Source organism: Mustela erminea, chromosome 12 (genome assembly GCF_009829155.1).
Source record: "Mustela erminea isolate mMusErm1 chromosome 12, mMusErm1.Pri, whole genome shotgun sequence".
Lineage (NCBI taxonomy): Eukaryota > Metazoa > Chordata > Mammalia > Carnivora > Mustelidae > Mustela > Mustela erminea.
This window is the reverse complement of record NC_045625.1, coordinates 76,036,271-76,053,732: the sequence shown is the minus strand read 5'-3', so window position 1 is coordinate 76,053,732 and position 17,462 is coordinate 76,036,271. Positions and strand designations below refer to the sequence as shown.

At 40.6% G+C, this 17,462-nt stretch overlaps 1 protein-coding gene across 6 annotated transcripts in view; it reads left to right on the top strand.

Moving 5' to 3' along the window:
* Window positions 1-6,465: 6,465 nt before the first annotated feature.
* VPS13A (vacuolar protein sorting 13 homolog A) overlaps window positions 6,466-17,462 on the top strand; it is a 231,275-nt gene continuing 220,278 nt past the window's right edge. For 3 of the 6 annotated variants that reach the window (XM_032306303.1, XM_032306305.1, XM_032306306.1), the window contains exon 1: window positions 7,020-7,396. In XM_032306303.1, coding sequence (XP_032162194.1) covers window positions 7,297-7,396 — 100 coding nt within the window. In that variant the 5' untranslated portion in view covers window positions 7,020-7,296. Of the gene's footprint in view, window positions 6,575-7,017; window positions 7,397-17,462 lie in introns of those variants that run through there. The other 3 variants (XM_032306307.1, XR_004277231.1, XM_032306304.1) reach the window with 3 other exon arrangements.

Below are 17,462 nucleotides of genomic sequence, written 5' to 3'. Positions count from 1 at the left end.
AGAGACTGGGGCAAACAGACTCCCTGCTGAGCAGAGACCCTGATGTGGAGCTCCATCCCAGCACCCCGGGATCACAACCCGAGCTGAAGGCAGAGGCTTTAACCCACTGAGCCCCCCAGGTGCCCTGGGACATAGTTTTAGAGGATCCTTCTGGATACTCTTTTGAGATTAGGTTGCCCTTCCTGGATTCACCTGGGCCCTGCCAGCGGGATCCTGGGTCTAGAGTCTTGCCTTCTGCATGCTTCCCCTTTGTCAATACCTGCCTCTCAGAGCCCTTCAGTGGAGAGTCCAGGCTGGGGTTCCTATGCCTCTTCTCCTGGGGCTGCAGTTTCATTCCACAATCACAGACTCTGGGTTTTTGTCCCCTCTGAACACTCTCTCCTTGAGTCACTCTGGGAATATTAATCTGCTTCTCTGGCAGTGTGTTCAGTGTGGTAAGAGCTGGGTGTGGCTTCGTACCCAACATTTGTTCTTTCTTTCAACAGATACAGTATTTTAAACCTCTATGTATCAAGCACAGAATAATTGATATTTTAATATGTTCTGTCAAGGTGTCACATTCAGATACTTTTCCTTTGGGAATATTTTACCAAGGACTCTGCACAGGGATGGTAAAGCATTTGTGTAGAATTTCTTACTTCTCAGGTTCATCTCATTCTCAGAGGCACACCTAATCAGACCGCTTATTATCGGAGCCTTTAAGAAAATGATTTCAAAATAATTATACATTTATAGAAAGTTGCAAAAAAATATATACTGGGTGGTTCCAGGTACTTTTCACCCAGTTTTCCCCAATGTAACATCTTACATAACTGCAGGGTTAAAAGCAGGTTATAAAGACATTGGTACCATCAGATACCACCCATTTTTTTTTTTAAATTTATTTGACAGAGAGAGACAGAGCAAGAGAGGGAACACAAGGGGAGGTGAGAGAGGGGGCAGCAGACTCCCTACCGAACAGGGAGCCCGATGTGGGGCTCAATCCCAGGACCCTGGGATCATGACCTGAGCTGAAGGCAGATGCTTAACAACTGAGCCACCCGGGCGCCCCTACCACCCATTTTTTATGCACTCATTTGTGTGTGTAGTTTCATGCAATTCTGTAATCTTTTTTTAAAAAAGATTTTATTTATTTGAGAGAGAGAGAGAGAGGACAGTGGGAGAAACAGACTCTCTGGCGATCAGAGAGCCTCATGTGGGACTCTATCCCAGACTCCAGGATCATGACCTGAGTGGAAGGCAGTTGCTTAACCAACTGAGCCCCAGTTTTATGCAATTTTGTTTAACCACTACCACAATCAAGACGCAGAAGTGCTCCATAAAGACAGGTTCTTCCATGCTATAACCATTTGTAGCCACACCTGTTCCTCCTCCCCAGACTAACCTTTGGCAACTGCTAATCTGTTTTCTATTTCCGTAACTTTATTATTTCAAGAACATTTTTGTAAACGGAATCAACACAATGCCCTGAGATGTATCCAGGTTGTGTATAGATAGCATTGACAGTTCATTCCTTTTTATTGCTGAGTCGTATGCCATGGTGTGGATGAACTACATACAATTTGTTTTTAATTCCTCTGTTGAAAAGTTTTGGGGTCATTTTCAATTTTTGCCCATTATGAATGAAATTGCTCTGAACATTCTTGTACAGGTTTGTGTGCAAACACAGTTTTCACTTCTCTCGGATATATGTCTGGAAGTGCAATTGCTGGCCTGTATGATAGGTGCATGTTTAGGTTTTTTTTGGTGGGTTTTTTTTTCCCTACTTTAGAAATTGTTAAACTGTTTTCCAGAGTAGCTATATCACGGCACATTTCCACAATGAATGCCCCTGTGAACCAGTTTCTCCACATCCTCAGCTGCATTTGGTGTGACCGTTTTTTTTTTTTTTTTTAACCATTCTGGGTGATATATAGTGATATTTAATTTGTGGTTTTAATTTTCATTTCCCCAGTACCTAATAATAATGAACATACTTTTCTGTGCTTATATGCCATCTGTATGTCTATTCATATCGTTTGGCAGACTTTTGAGAGTTCACACAAATCCTTTTATCAGTTCACCACCAGGTGAACTTGCTCATGAACTTCAGTTGGGTCCAATTTTGGGAGAGCGATTTTCCAGAAGAATTATAAAAGAATATACAGTATAATGATACTTCTGATACATCTTTCGTCACCAGTTTAGAGGAACAATTAAGTTTACATCTCCTTTTTTAATGTTCTAAGTGTATGACATATAGTTGAATGTAATGAAACTCAATTTCCATGGTTCAAAACCTCCAAAGCTGATTTGCTTTAGGCTAAAAACGTTTCAATTAGTATGGTAAGAGAAGTCTTATTAAACTTCTTTTGTATTTATTTTATAATTGTAAAGAGATTTTTGTTTTGGGGGAAAAAATTCAATGCTCACTATAAAAAAAAAAAATGACCAAAAGCCTCGCTATCTAATCACTGTTATACAGATGGCCAACAGACACATGAAAAGATGCTCAACATCACTCATCATCAGGGAAATACAAATCAAAACCATGATGGGATACTACCTTGCACCTGTCAGAATGGCTAAAATTAACACCGCAGAGAACAATAGATGTTGGCAAGGATGTGGAGAAAAAGGAATCTTCTTATGCTGTTGGTGGGAATGCAAGCTGGTGTAGGCACTCTGGAAAACAGTGTGGCAGTTCCTCAAAAAGTTAAAAATAGAACTACCCTATGACCTAGCAATTGCACTATTAGGTATTTATCCAAAGGATACAAAAATACAGATTAGAAAGGGCACAACCACGCCAATGTTTATAGCAGCATTATTGACAATAGCCAAACTATGGAAAGAACTCAAATATCCATTGACTGATGAGTGGATAAAGATGTGGTACCTATGTATGTACACACACACACATACATCCCCACACACACCCACACACACAGGAATATTCCTCAGCCATCAAAAAGAAGGAAATCTTGCCATTTCCAACAATGTGGTTGGAGCTAGGGTGTATTATGGTAAGCGAAATATGTCAGTCAGGGAAAGAAAAATACCATATGATTTCACTCATACGCGGAATTTAATAAACAAAAAAAATGAACATATGGGAAGGGAAAAAAAGAGGGAGAGGTTATCAAGCCATAACAGACTCTTAACAGTAGAGAACAAACTGAAGATGATTGAGGGAGCTGGTAGGGGATGAGCTAAATGGGCGATGGGTCTAAAGGAGGGCACTTGTCGTGATGAGCACCGGGTGTTATATGTAAGTGATGAATCACTAAATTCTGCATCTGAAATGAGTTTTACCATACATTTAAATATACACTTGGGAAAAAATAATCACTGTTAACAGCTGGTAGTCATACTTTCACATTTCTTTCTCGGTGTGTGTATATATATATTTACATATATTCTCTGCACATTTAAAACATGGTTATAATTTATATTATTGGTATGATGCTGTTCTGTCTCTTGTTTCTCACAAGCATATATTATTGGCTTCCTTCCATATTAGTATAGATCTGCATTATCATTTTTAAAGCCTGCATAGTAACCCATTGTGTGTGCGTGTACACTTAACCAGCTTTCCTACTGATCTTTATCTTGTTCCAATTTTTTGCTGTTGTAAATAATGCTTTGATGAATGTTTTTGTGGCAAAGCTTTTTAAATTTTTGCATTTTTTCTTAGAGTAAATCACTAGAAGCGGGATTATTGAGTCAAAAGTCATGTAGACCGGGGTGCCTGGGTGGCTCAGTGGATTAAGCCTCTGGAATCAAGTCCCGCATTGAGCTCTCTGCTAAGCAGGGAACCTGCTTCCCCCTCTCTCTCTGCCTGCCTCTCTGCCTGCTTGTGATCTCTCTCTCTCTGTCAAAGAAATAAAATGAAATAAAATAAAATAAGTTTAAAAAAGTCATATAGACATGTATGTACATATGACTATATCTATGTATCATAAATATAGATATATCAGTCTGTAGATGTTTACAGTCTTTAAGAAAAATTGCATTGATACGCATTTTTACCAACACTGCCTAAATAAAGTTCTTACATTTCTCAACCTTTTACTTATATCTCCTTTCCAACAAATTTGTTTTTCTTTTCTTTTTTTTTATGGTTTTGGAACACATAAAGGTCAAACTGTTAACTGAGATGGGAGCACAGGGCTCTGTCAGAGTAGGTCAGTACAACTTTTCCTGTAGGATGACCATCTTCTAGAACTGTTCCTTCAGGAGCCGAATGTATTTGGGAATATGGTCTGCTTCAGTGGCTTTGCTATCTGGCCATCCAGTCTGCTCCCACAGTGCTGACCTCACATGGGGAATGAGGTCAAGACAAGCAGTATACAAATGATTATTTACTTGTGGACAGAGGAATTAATTAGGAGGAAAAAAATGTCCAAGATAACTACTAGCATGCCAAAACTTCAAAGATGGAAAGCTGTGGCTTGTAAAGTAAGCATATCCTACCTGCAAAGTTAGGGATTTATTGGAAAGTTAGATTATATGGCAGTTAGGGTTCACTCAAAATTAAAAATAAATAAAAATCTGATCAAACAATGAAGTACAGCATTTTAATGACCATCTGGAGGACAAAAAACACTTTACATGGATATATTCCAAATTTGAAACTCAGAACACTTCTTTTTTGCAGTTTTTGACTTATTTTTCTAACAGCTATTTGGTTTAATGGTTTAGGAAGTGAAATTATCTTTTACATGATGACATTACTATATTTTTGCTTACAAATTTCCTCAGATGGAGTAAGCAACAGGAGGACTGACTATAAAATTGTACCTTTTAGAAATCAGGAAATGTGTATTCATGATATTGCAACTAACATAGGTAAGAATTGTTACAATATGCGTCTTCTTACAAATTTCTAACACTTGCTCAGCAGAATTTTTCATTATTCCCTTTCTCAATGAAATGCTTATAGTTCTAAATTTTCAGCAATTACCCTCCTCCTTCATCCAATTCCAGAGGATTTTCCGGGATTATAGAAAACTGTATCAAGTGTTTGCAAGCTATTGAAGATGTATTTTTGGACTGAGTTTTGGAGTTCTTGCACTTAAATTGATGGTGCTAGATTTAATAGTGGAATTTGTAGCTTCCACCAGGCTTCTTCTAAATAATACTAAAAGTAGCAAAGTACCTCATAATGGGGTGGGGGTAGAGCAGAGTCAGAAGAGCCAGGTTCCAGTTCTATTTCTGCAGAACATAAGTTATGTCACCTTGGATCAGTCCCTAACATCTCTGTTTCATGATTGTCAAGAACAAGAGATTGAATTGGTGACATAATAGAGACCCTTCAAATATGAACTTGTATGAAAATAATTTATGAACTTATGTAAAACAAGACCATATATATATATATATGCACCAGCCATTCTTACTTGCAAAGGCAAACCTTAAGCCTTAAAAAGATTGGGTCACTACATACAAAGAGTACTAAAATGATATAGGAATTAACAAAAAGTCATCAGAGGCTCTCTTTATTGGTGATACTGTTAACCTTAAAAATAAAATTGCCAGTTATTTCACTAGCAAAAGTTGGGTTAATTTAGGAACAGTAGGGAATTACAATGTAGGACAAACAAGCTACCTCAAAACCGTAGGCAAGTCTAACAAACAAAAGTGAGATGATTATTTTATAGAAGAGAAACTTGGGAGCAGTTGCATTCTTTTTTTTTTTTTTTTTAAAGATTTTTATCTATTTATTTGAGTGAGACAGAAAGAGTATGTGGTGTGGGGATGGGGAGGGGCAGAGGGACAAGCAGACTCCCTGCTGAGCAGGGACCCTGACCCAGTGTTTGATCCCAGGACCCTGAGATTATGACCTGGGTGGAAAGCAGATACTTAACCAACTGAGCCACCTGGGTGCCCCAGCAGGGGTTGTTTCGGACAAAAGTCAGTTGGAGAGAAGCAAGAGTTCAGGGTGATGAAAGTTTCTCATCACCTGAGCTGCAGGGGTAGTGGATTTCTTATAGGAAATGCAATGTACTGCTTTTCCTGTTGGGCCTGTAACTGATGATTCTTCCCCCTTGAGACTTCTGTTAAGGGTCCATAATTTGCAATTCTTCCTGTGATCGATGTTGAGTGCTAAGACTCCCTAGCTTCCCCTTCTAGCCTTTCCCTTTAATGTTCAGGATGCACAGAGAAAAAGTTCAAAGTACATTCCTACATCTTAAATCCTTAAGAGCGTGCTGATTAATTACAGTTCTCCGTACTTCATAGCCAGCATCTCTGTAAGCTCAGGCATTTGGTCTTGTGTCTTATATAAGACCAAATGGGGGTGGGAAGGGGCCGAAAGGGTTTTAATTATTATGTAGTTTAGGTCAGTCATTTCGTAAGGCTCAAGGGTTGGGTCTAAGTATCATAGTATTTCTTGAAGGGTGCTCAGCAGTTTCTGAACTAGCTGTCTCTGAATTTGAAGGGACTTTCTAAGGGATGAAAGGAGGCTCCCCGTGAATAACTTGACCAAAAAAAGAATGCCATCTCAGATGCAGAGACGGAGGGCGTGACACTCCAGCGCCGAGTTTACTCTTCACTGCCCTCTCCCCGCCTTCCTGGCACGATTTGCAGCTGGGTAAGTCAAGTCACCCGACGGGCATCCTGGCCTCGCGCTCCGAGCACCGGGTGGGGCAGTTACGGGCGTCCAGACACAGGCCGGCCAGACTCAGGAGCCTGTCATAATGTGGGGGGGCTCCCTCGGACCCTCCCTTGAGACGCCTGCGGACTGACCGCGAAAAGACTGGAATCTGCCCACGCTTGGCTTAGGTGCAGGTCCTACTGGTCCGCGTGCGGGGTCGCCTCCCCAGAAGGGCGACGGGCGTTCCCGGGCAGGTGTAACCGCCGCGCCCGGCCCCGCCCCCGCCGCGGGTCGGGACACTGATGGGCCCGTGAAGGCGGGGTCGGGGGAAAAAACTGGCGGCTCCTTACGCTCGTCCCGTTGCCTGGTGACGGGGAGGAGGCGGAGCCAACGAGCTAAAGGAGGCGGGGTCTGCACGGAAGGGGCCGGCGTCAGAGAGGCGGCCGCGCAGCCGCCCTTTCTTCTCTCCCGCCGGCGCGCCGGGATCCGCGCCTTGCTTCGCCCCCGCCCTGGAGTCCGTCGTGCGCACGCGCGGACCGAGTGGCCGCCTCCGCCCCTCGCAGGGCTCGCGGCTGGGTTCGTGTCCGGCGCCCGGGCAGATACTGTGGGAGACGTCCGGGAGCCGGTGAACCGAGCGCTCTCGAGGGAGGGCGCGGGAGGTCGGGCGCTGGAAGAAGGACCGCGGGGGGCGGCTGCCGTGTCCACCGCGGCTGCGGAAAATGGTGTTCGAGTCGGTGGTCGTAGACGTGTTGAACCGGTTCTTGGGGGACTATGTGGTGAACCTGGACACGTCCCAGCTCACTCTGGGCATCTGGGGAGGTAACGAGACCGCCGCCGCCCCTCAATCTCGTTTTCCTTCCGGCGCCCGGTTGCCGGAGCCCGGCTTTGCTGTCTCGGGGCCTGGGGCCCCTCGCTCGCCGGGCGCCACCACCTGCCGCCGCCCGCCTCGGGGTTAAATTACGTAAAACCCGGCGGCAATTCCAGGGCCTGTGCCGGCCAGTTGTTCGTATTCTGTCGGGAGGGGGTTCGGGGGGCGGTGCGGGATGAAAAGTCCCCCCTTTTCCGAGCCGGGCTGCAGCGGGGACCCGCGGCGGACTCCGAGGGCGTGGGGGGCAGATCGCGCCCAGGCGCCGTTCGCAGCCCGTCGCCCCGAGCTGTCCCGCTTCAGGTGTGCGGGGCGTGGGGGAGGCCCCGAGACGCCCCCGGGGTCCTGTTGTACCCCCTGGGGTTATGACGAAGGCTCGGGAGAGCCCACGGAGGGGCGCACGTTGCCTCGCACGTGAAGACAAGGCACCGGTGACCGAAGACGTCCTCTCGCCTCCCTCCTTCCCCAGCCGGGGCGTGTGGCTAACCGTGGTGTCCGCTCGGCTCCCCTCTGCGGCCGCGCCGGCCGGATTCGGGTTGCTGGCCTGGCTTCGGCTGATAACAGAAAGCGAAACTCCTGTGCACCATCCACTCAAATGATGGGCTGTTTTCTGTTCACAGCCCGACACCCAGGAGTGGGTCACGCTTGCAAGGCTTTGGGATTTTGTGGGTCAGAGTGATTGCTTTTTAAGAAACGAGGTGCGCTGTGCAACGTCTCAGACCTACAAAGGACAGGGAGGAACGTGCGCTTAGATTGCTTAGACGAAGGACCAAAGCTTTACTTTGTATCCGTGCACTTCGGCGCTCTGTCTTATTTGGAGAGTTATTATTAGTGCTTTCAGCTGTTTTTGTCTTCTACCCTTCTTTATCTTAAGCACCCGTTGTAAATTAGATTCCTTTCCCCTACGAAGTGAATCTCCTAGGCCAAAATTAGGGTTATTTATTTATTTATTTGGACTTAACTGTTACTATGTACACACTTTCAACCCTCTTCTGAGCTACTCGTTTATCTTGATTTTTCTCCTTTATGAAAGCGTGTGAGTAGATCATTAGTTTGATAGAACCTCTTGTTACTGCTACTGCTGTTGGTGTTTAGTACCATGACAGAGCATGAACTTCCTGCAAGAACTAGGGACGTGGGTGCCAGCTCTGCATCTCTGACCCGTATCAGAAACTTGAAGGTTGTTTTATTTGTTTTGCTTCTCATTTGCAGAGTAAAAATAATACTCTTTGTCTTCACACACCTCAGAAGGAAGCCTTGAAAACGTTTTGTAGTGTGCTTTGATCTGTAGTGGAAGGTTGCTTCTGCATTCCAGGCGGGATCTGTGTAGAGTGTGATTTATGCGTGAATTTATTTAAAATTGTATACAGTAAAATTCACTCTTGTGATGTACGGTTCTGTCTTTCTTGACAAGTGCAATGTCCCGGAAAGTATCCACTATCACAGTCATTCCAAAAAGTTCCTCAGGATGCCAAAATTCCCTCTACAGCCCCTTTTCAGTCTACCCTTTCCAGCCCCCGTATTTCCTGGAAACCACTGATCTGTTTCCATCCTTACGTTTTGTCTGACCATCTGTCCTTTCTTTCTTTCAAAATATTTTATTTATTTATTTGACACACACACACACAACACACAAGGAGGCAGAGCCGCAGGGAGAGGGAGAGTAAAGGGAGAAGCAGGCTCTGCACCCAGCAGGGAGCCCAGTGCCCAGCTAGATCCCAAGATCCTGGGATCATGACCTGAGTGGAAGGCAGAAGCTTTAACGGACTGAGCCAGGGAAGCACCCCAGTTTTGACTTCTAGAGTGCCATATAAATGGAATTATATGGTAGCTAGCTTTTGGGGGTCTGATTGCTTTTACTTGGTTTCACTCTTTTCACTTGTTACATAAAGTGAATTTGAGAGTCACCCATGTGTTGCATGCACCGGTATTTCATTCCTATATTTTTTGAGTGTTTTTTTTTTTTTAAGATTTTTAAATTATTGGACAGAGAGAGCAATCACAAATAGGCAGAGCTGCAGGCGGGGTGGGGGGGGGTGGGGGGTGGGGAACAGGCTCCCTACTGAGTAGGGATGCCCGATGCGGGACTGGATCCCAGGACCCTGAGATCATGACCTGAACCAAAGGCAGAGGCTTCACCCACTGCCACCCAGGCGCCCCGTGGTATTTTTTATATGGATGTGTTCTAAATGTTTATCTGCTGGTTTCCCTTTCTGGCCATTACGAATAATAGAGCTGTTAATAAACATTCATGTACAGTTTTTTTGTGTGAAAATAAATTTTTGTTTCTCTTGGCTTAATGCCTGAAAGTGGGATTGCAGGGTTTTATGGTAAATGAACATTGAACTTCTGTGAAACTATGGAGCTGCTTTTCAAAGCAGCTGTACCATTTTGCAATCCCACCAGCATTGTATGAGTGCATAGTTGCTCTGCACCTTTACTAGCATTTAGTATTGTCATTTAAAAAACTTTTCTTAAGCCATTCTAATAGGTATATAGTGCTAAAGTATTGTGGTTTTAATTTGCATACCTTGATTGATTAAAGATGTTGAGCATCTTTTCATATTCTTTGCTGTTTATATAGTTCCTTCGCTGAAGAGTCTGTTCAGATCGTCAGCTTATTTTAAATTGGCTTTTTTTCCTTTTTATCTGTTGAGATTAATTTATATACCTTTAAGTTTACCTTTTTAAAAATGTTACTTGTTAGCATAGTTGACATACAATGTTATATTAGTTCTAGGTGTGTAACAATGATTCGACAATTCTAAAGGTTATGAAATGCTCACCATGATAAATGTTGTCACCATCTGTTGCCTTTCAGTATCACAGTATTGACTTCCTTCTGTCTGCTGTATTTTTTCTCTTGAATTCACCCTTCTGAAATGTACAATTAAGTGTTTTTTATGATGGTCATAAAATTATGCAACTATCACCACTAATTCTAGAACATTTTCAACACTCCCAAGTAAACCCCCATCCATATCCATTCACAGTCACTCTCAAATTCTCTGCTGATCTCCCGAACCCCACCTCCAGCAATTACTAATCTACTTTATGTCTCTATGGATTTACCAGTACTGGACATTTCACTTAAATGCAGTCATGCAGTGTAGATGGACTTTTGTTTCTGGCTTCTTTCACTTTGTTTTTTTGAGCTTCGTGTTGTAGCATGTATCACTTTTTTTTTTTTAAGATTTATTTTATTTATTTATTTGACAGACAGAGATCACAAGTTGGCGAGAGGCAGGCAGAGAGAGAGGAGGAAGCAGGCTTCCCGCAGAGCAGAGAGCCCGATGCGGGGCTCGATCCCAGGACCTTGGGATCATGACCTGAGCTGAAGGCAGCGGCTTAATCCACTAAGCCACCCTGGCACCCCAGCATGTATCACTTTTTAATGACAGAGTAATAATCCATTGTGTGAATAGATCACATTTTGCTTATCCATTCACCAAGTTGTCATTTAAATTATTCCTACTTTTTTGGGTTTTATGAGGAATGCTGCTAAGAACATTCATATATACAAGTTTTCTTGTGGGCATATGTTTTAAGTTTTTTTGGTATATGCCTAGATGTAGAACTGCTGAATCATATGGTAACTCTGACTTCTACAAAGGAACTGCCAAACTCTTTTACCAAAGTATTTTCTTATTGTTAAGTGTTGAAAGTTCTTTACATATTATGGGTATGAGTCCTTTCGTCAGATAAGTGATTCGAAGATATTTTCTTTCATTCCCTTTCAAGTCTGTCTTTTGCAAAGCAAAAGTGTAATTTTTTGATTTAAATTTAAAATTTCGATCAAGTCCACTGTAGCAGAAACTTTTCATGAGTCATGCTTTGGTGTATATATGAAATCTGCCTTCCCTGAAGTCAAAGATTTTCTCCTGTGTTTTCTTGGAGAAGTTTTATAATTTAAATTTAGATTTCTGATCCATTTTTATATAAGGTGTGGTATAGGTTGAAGGTTGATGTTCATTTGTTTGTATGTGGTTGCAAATGTCCAGTTGTTGCAGCACCACTTGCTGAAAGGACTATCCTTTCTCCATTGAATTATTTTTGCACTTTTGAAAAAAATTGGACTTTATATTGTATGGGTTTATTTTTGGATTGTAATGTTTTGATAATACATGTGTCCATTATTTCAACAATACCACACTTGTCTTGATAACTCTCGCTTTATAGTAAGTCTTGAAATCAGGTGGCAGGATCCATCTAACTTTGGTAGTTATGAAATTTTTTAAACAACATATTAGTGTTTTATGTATAGAAGTTGGTTATATTGATAAATGAAGCTTTTAGTGCGTAAGAAATCCTTTGAGGATTTAAAAAGCAGTAATTTTTTCTTTTAAGATTTTATTTATTTGACAGAGATCACAAAAAGGCAGAGAAGCAGGCAGAGAGAGAGAGGAGGAAGCAGTCTCCCTGCTGAGCAGAAGCCTCATGCGGGACTTGATCCCAGGACTCTGGGATCATGACCTGAGCCGAAGGCAGAGGAAAAAGCAGTAATTTTGATAAACTTAAAAATACTTGAAAATTTCAGTAATAGAAACTAGATGCTGCATAGAATTGTAAGACTTAATATTTTGTAGTCTAATATCAGAAGGACCTATTGGTTTTAAATGTATGCTTTTGCTAGGTATTTGTAATAATCCAGCTAATTTCACTGTTAGCATATTAATAATGTTAATTAGTATTCAGAAGTTACATGGGTGTCTTCAAATCTAAGAATGGGTAGTGTTCTGAAAATTTGCTTCTGAGACAATTTTTTGGAACTTGAGATCCATTTTTCCTTGGAGATACTGTTATATGAAGAGTTTCTAAAAATTGATGTAATTACAATGTAGCAGAGCAGTGGTAGTATAGTGGGCCCTATAGGAAGTAGGCTGAGTGCAGGAAGCATTTATTTTGTGAGAGGGGAAAGAGGAATTGAACTTCATCTCACACTCTTGGTGAATTTTGATATTGGTATCCTTTTTATGCGCTGCTATTTACAATTCTCCACCCCTTTTTATAAGTCATCTACTTAGGGAGGTAGTGGTGCTTCAGAGATCGTGCTGAGATTCATCTTCCAGGTTTTCTAGGCAATCTAGAATTTCAAGAGCTAGGCTGCATCAGAATCAGCCATATGTGTTTGTTACGGATACAGATTTCTGAACTGTTGTCCAGAGAGTATAATGGATTTATGTGACATAGTACACCAAAATCTTTTTTTTTTTCTTTTTTTTTTAAAATAACGCAGGATTGTGATGGACAGCTAGGTGCATTTTTAGAGCACTTTCAGGCAAAAGTATTAGAAATTCAGAGACAGAAGCAATGTGATAGAATTATCATTTGTAGTGCAAGGAATACCTATACTTTTTAGCTCCTTCTGTAGTCTTGTTTCGTCTCTCTCTCTCTCTTGTTTTCTTTAAAATTATAAAACTCATAAATTTGCAGGGTTTTTTTTGTTTGTTTGTTTTTGTTTTTGGTGGTGGCTGTTACACCCGACATTGTTTTGCAACCTTAGAAACTTTGATTTCTTGTTTTTGTTTTTAACTAGCATATTTTATTTTTGAAATGTTGCTCTCCCAATTTTCTCTTTATAGTAGACTTTATTGATCCTTGGCCACCTATTGCATACCCCCAGTATACTAGTGGCTCCCTATTCAGGGCACAATTCCTTTCCCTCTTTTCAGCTTTATTATTTTCCATGTCTTTATCTTCCATATCATCTATTTGGTTCTTTGCTTCTTCCATTCTCATTGGGATTCCACCCAGTCAGTTTTGCATCTCAGTTACAGCATTTTTTATTTTGGCCTGACTAGTTTTTAGGTCTTCTATTTCTGCAGCATGGGTTCTCTGCTGTCCTCTATGCTATTTTCAAGGCTGGCTATTATTCTTATGACTGTTCTAAATTCTTGTTTTGTTCTAAATTCTCTCTGTTTTGAGCAAGTCTGTGACTGTGGTTTCTTCTTGATCTCTCTTTTGGGGAGAATTCTTCCGTCTTGCCACTTTGGTTAAGTTTGCCTTTGGCATGTTATGAAAGCTCATTATCTTTCCTGCTTCTGAGAGTAATGCTATATTAAAAAGGGGTCATACACTGTCCAGGACTTGACACTTGAGGAGCTGTTTGCTGTGTGCACTCTGCTGTTTTGTTCTGGCTGCCCTTTCCTACAGGTCATGCAGACTTCTTCCTTGCTTGCAGTAGGAAGTGTTTGGGTCTTTAACTAGGTGTACTATGATTTGTTTATTTAGATAAGCCTTGCAGCCACCACATTCACTCCCTCTAATTGTGCATATTGTTTTCTTATCTTCAGATCAATTTCCTAGTTCAAAATGATGTGATGCCTATCTAGCTATGTTCGAGGGATGAGGCAAGCCCAGGGTTCCCCCCACTACTCTGCCATCTTAACTTCTTTCACTCAGGGCACAACTCCTGATTTGAAGGATTCCTTCTGTGATAGGAATATGCTGGGGAGCCAGCCAAATGTCTGTTGAAGTCTACTGGTAATTGCCAATTCTAATTTCTTAAATACTATTTTTACCTTTATGCTTTGAGAAACTTTAATAGAACATTAGAGCTGAAAGGGAATGTTTTATTATGAAAAGTGTTCAAACACACAGAATGGTTCAAGGTTTTACAGTCCATATACCTACCAATAATTTAGATTGTACTACTAATTCTGTATTAATAGCTTTATTGAAATAATTGATATGGTAAAATGCACATATTTAAAGTCTACAGTTTGGCTAATCTTGACTTATGTATCCTCTTGGGAAACAATCATCATGATCAATGTAAGAGAAGTATCCACACTGAAAAGGTTTTTTTGGCCCATATTGAGAGGTATCCAGCTTTCTGATTTTTGTTGTTGTTGCTGCTGTTCTACCATACGTACCTCTATTCCTGGTTTGCTGAAAGTTGTGCTTTGTTTGTTTGTTTGTTTTGTTTTGTTTTCCCCCTCCAAGAATGTGTATTGGGTTTCATAAAATGGTATTTCTTCGTCTCTTCATATGATCATAAGATTTCTCTTCTTCAGCCTGTTGATGTGTAATGGATTACATCAGTTGATCTTTTGAATGTTGAATGAGCCTTGCATACCTGGAATAAATCCCACTTGGTCTTGGTATATAACATTGTTGGATTCAGTTTGATATTTTGTTGAGGATTTTTGCATCTATGTTTGCTGAGAAGTAGTGGTCTCTAGCTTCCCCCCTACCCCCCTTGCAACATGTTTATCAGGTTTGAGTAATGCTGACCTCTATAAATGAGTTAGGAAGTTTTCCCTATGATTCTGTTTCCTAGAAGAGGTTGTAGGGACTTAGTATGATTTTTTCCTAAAATGTTTGTTAGAACTTTAGTGAAACTGATTTGAGCATTATGCTTTCAGTTTTGAAAGATTGTTTTTTTTAAAGATTTATTTATTTATTTATTTGACTGACAGAGAGACAGGCAAAGCGAGAGGGGAAGCAGGCTCTCTGCTCAGCAGGGAGCCTGAGGCAGGGCTCAATCCCAGAACCCTGAGTGGAAGGCAGAGGCTTTAACCCACTGAGCCACCTAAGCGCCCCTGACAGATTATTTATTATTGAATCAATGTCTTTAATGGATACAGGCCTATTTATATTTTTTCTTGTGTGTTTTGCTGGAATATATCTTCAAAGGAATTCTTGTAACTTGTGGGCATGTTTGTATTCCTTTATAATCCTTTTAACATCTATTGAATCAGTAATGAAGGTTCTTTCATTTGTGATATTAGTAATTTGTGTCTTTTTCTTTCTTAGTGAATCTGGCTAGGGAGTTATCAATTTAATTGATCTTTTCAGAGAACCATCTTTTGTTTTCATTGGTTTTTCTCTTGATTTTTCTCTATTGAATTTCATTTATTTCTTCTCTAATTCTTACTTCTTTTCTTCTGGTTACTTAGGATTTAATTTGCTCTTTTTCTGGATTCCTAAAGTGGATGCTTAGATTATTGACTTTAGATATTTCATCTTTTGCTTTTGAAAAAAATGTCTTATTTAGAGAGAAAACGCACGCAGTGTGAGAGAGAATGTGTGAGTGTGAGCAGGGGAAGGGTCAGAGGGAGAGGGAGAGAGAGAATCCCAAACAGACTCTGTGCTGGGGCGCAGAGCTGGATTTGGGGCTCCATCTCACAACTCTTAGATCAGGACCAGAGCCGAAACCAAGAATGGGTTCCTCAAACGACCGAGCCAACCATGTACCCTTTTTTCTTCTTTTCTAATATATGCATTCAGTGGTAAATTCCTTTCTAAGCCTTGCTTTTTGCTGCATGCCCAATTATGAAAACTGTATTTTCATTTGATTCAAGATACTTTGCAGTTTCTTTTGAGATGACTTCTTGGGCGATGTTTGCTTTTAAATTAATATTTATTAAATCTTCAGATATTTTGTGAGTTTCTAACTTTCTTTTTGTTACTGATTTCTAGTTTAATTCCATTGTAGTCTGAAAGCAGATTTTGTATGGCTTTTATTCCCTTAAATTTGTTAATGTATGTTTTATGGCCCAGAGTTTGGTTTACTGTGGTGAATGTTCTGTGTGAGCTTGAGAAGAATATGTATTCTGTTATTGTAAGAAATGTTCTGTAAATTTTAATTAGATCTCTTTATTTTTGTTTGTCTTGCCTTTATATTTAGAGTGAGTTTCTTGCAGAAATTGTGTTGTTGGGTTTTGTTTTGTTTTGTTTTGTTGTATCCACTGTGCCAAGTTTTGTCTTTTAGTTGGTATATTCAGACCATTTATATTTGAAGTGATATAGTTGGGTTAATGGGTATCTATTGTATTTGTAGTTCTTTTCTATTTCTTGCATGTATGTCTTTGCTTTTTAAAATCTTCCCCCTTTTCTGCCTCTTCTGGTTTTAAATGAGTATTTTCTATTATTTTATTTTTTCTTTTCTTCTAACATATCAGTTATACTTCTTTAATTTTTGGGGGGGGGTGATCATTGGAATTACTAGTATGCATTTAAAACTAAGTCCAATCAAAACTACATTGCTTCACAGTAGTGGAAGTACATTATAAAGGGTATTCCATTCCATTCTTTTGCTCCTTATAATGTTGCTGTCATATATTTCACTTACCCATAAGCTGTACCTACCAGTGCACTGTTGCTATTATTTGAATAGTGTTCCATTAGATCATTAATAATGAGGAAAATAAAAGGCTTAATTTTACCTTTATTCCTTTTCTAATGCTCTTGCAGATCTGAGTTTCTGACCTATGTTGTTGTTCTACTCTGAAAACTTCTAATATTTCTTGCAAGTGAGGTCTAGCAACAGATTCCACCAGTTTTGGTTTGTCTGAGAAAGTATTTCTTTTTTACATCACCACTTAAAAAATTATGGTATGATACAACATTAAATTAATCATTTTAACAATATTTTCACTTTAAGGTGTACAGCATATCGATTCAACAATTCTGTACATTACCTGATGCTCATCCTCAGTATAGTCACATCTGTCACCAAACAACACTTCTGCAACATTATTGACTATAGTCCCTGTGCTATACTTTTCATTTCTTTGACTTCTTTATTTTTCAGCTGGACCTTTGTACTTAGTTGCCTTCACCTGTTTTGCCCACCCTCCTCCCCCAGACCTACCTTTTCTCTGGCAGCCACCAATTTGTTCTCTGTACTGAAGAGTCTGCTTTTTGGGGCACCTGTTTGGCTCAGTTGGTTACACAACAGCCTTCAGCTTGGGTCTTGATCCTGGAGTCCTGGGATTGAGTCTCCTGTCAGGCTCCCTACTCAGTAGGGGGTCTCCTTCTGCCTCTGACCTTCCCCCTCTCATGCTTGCTCTTTCTCAATTCTTTCTCTATCTCAAATAAATAAAATCTTAAAGTCTGCTTTTTGTTTATTTGTTTTGTTTTTTAGATTCCACAAAAAAGTGACATCATGGTATCTGTCTTCCTCTAATCTGTTTCACTTAGCATGAGAACCTCTAGGTTCATCCATATTGTTGAGTGGCATGGTCTCGTTCTTTTACATGGCTGAGTAATATTCTGTGTGTATATATATGTGGG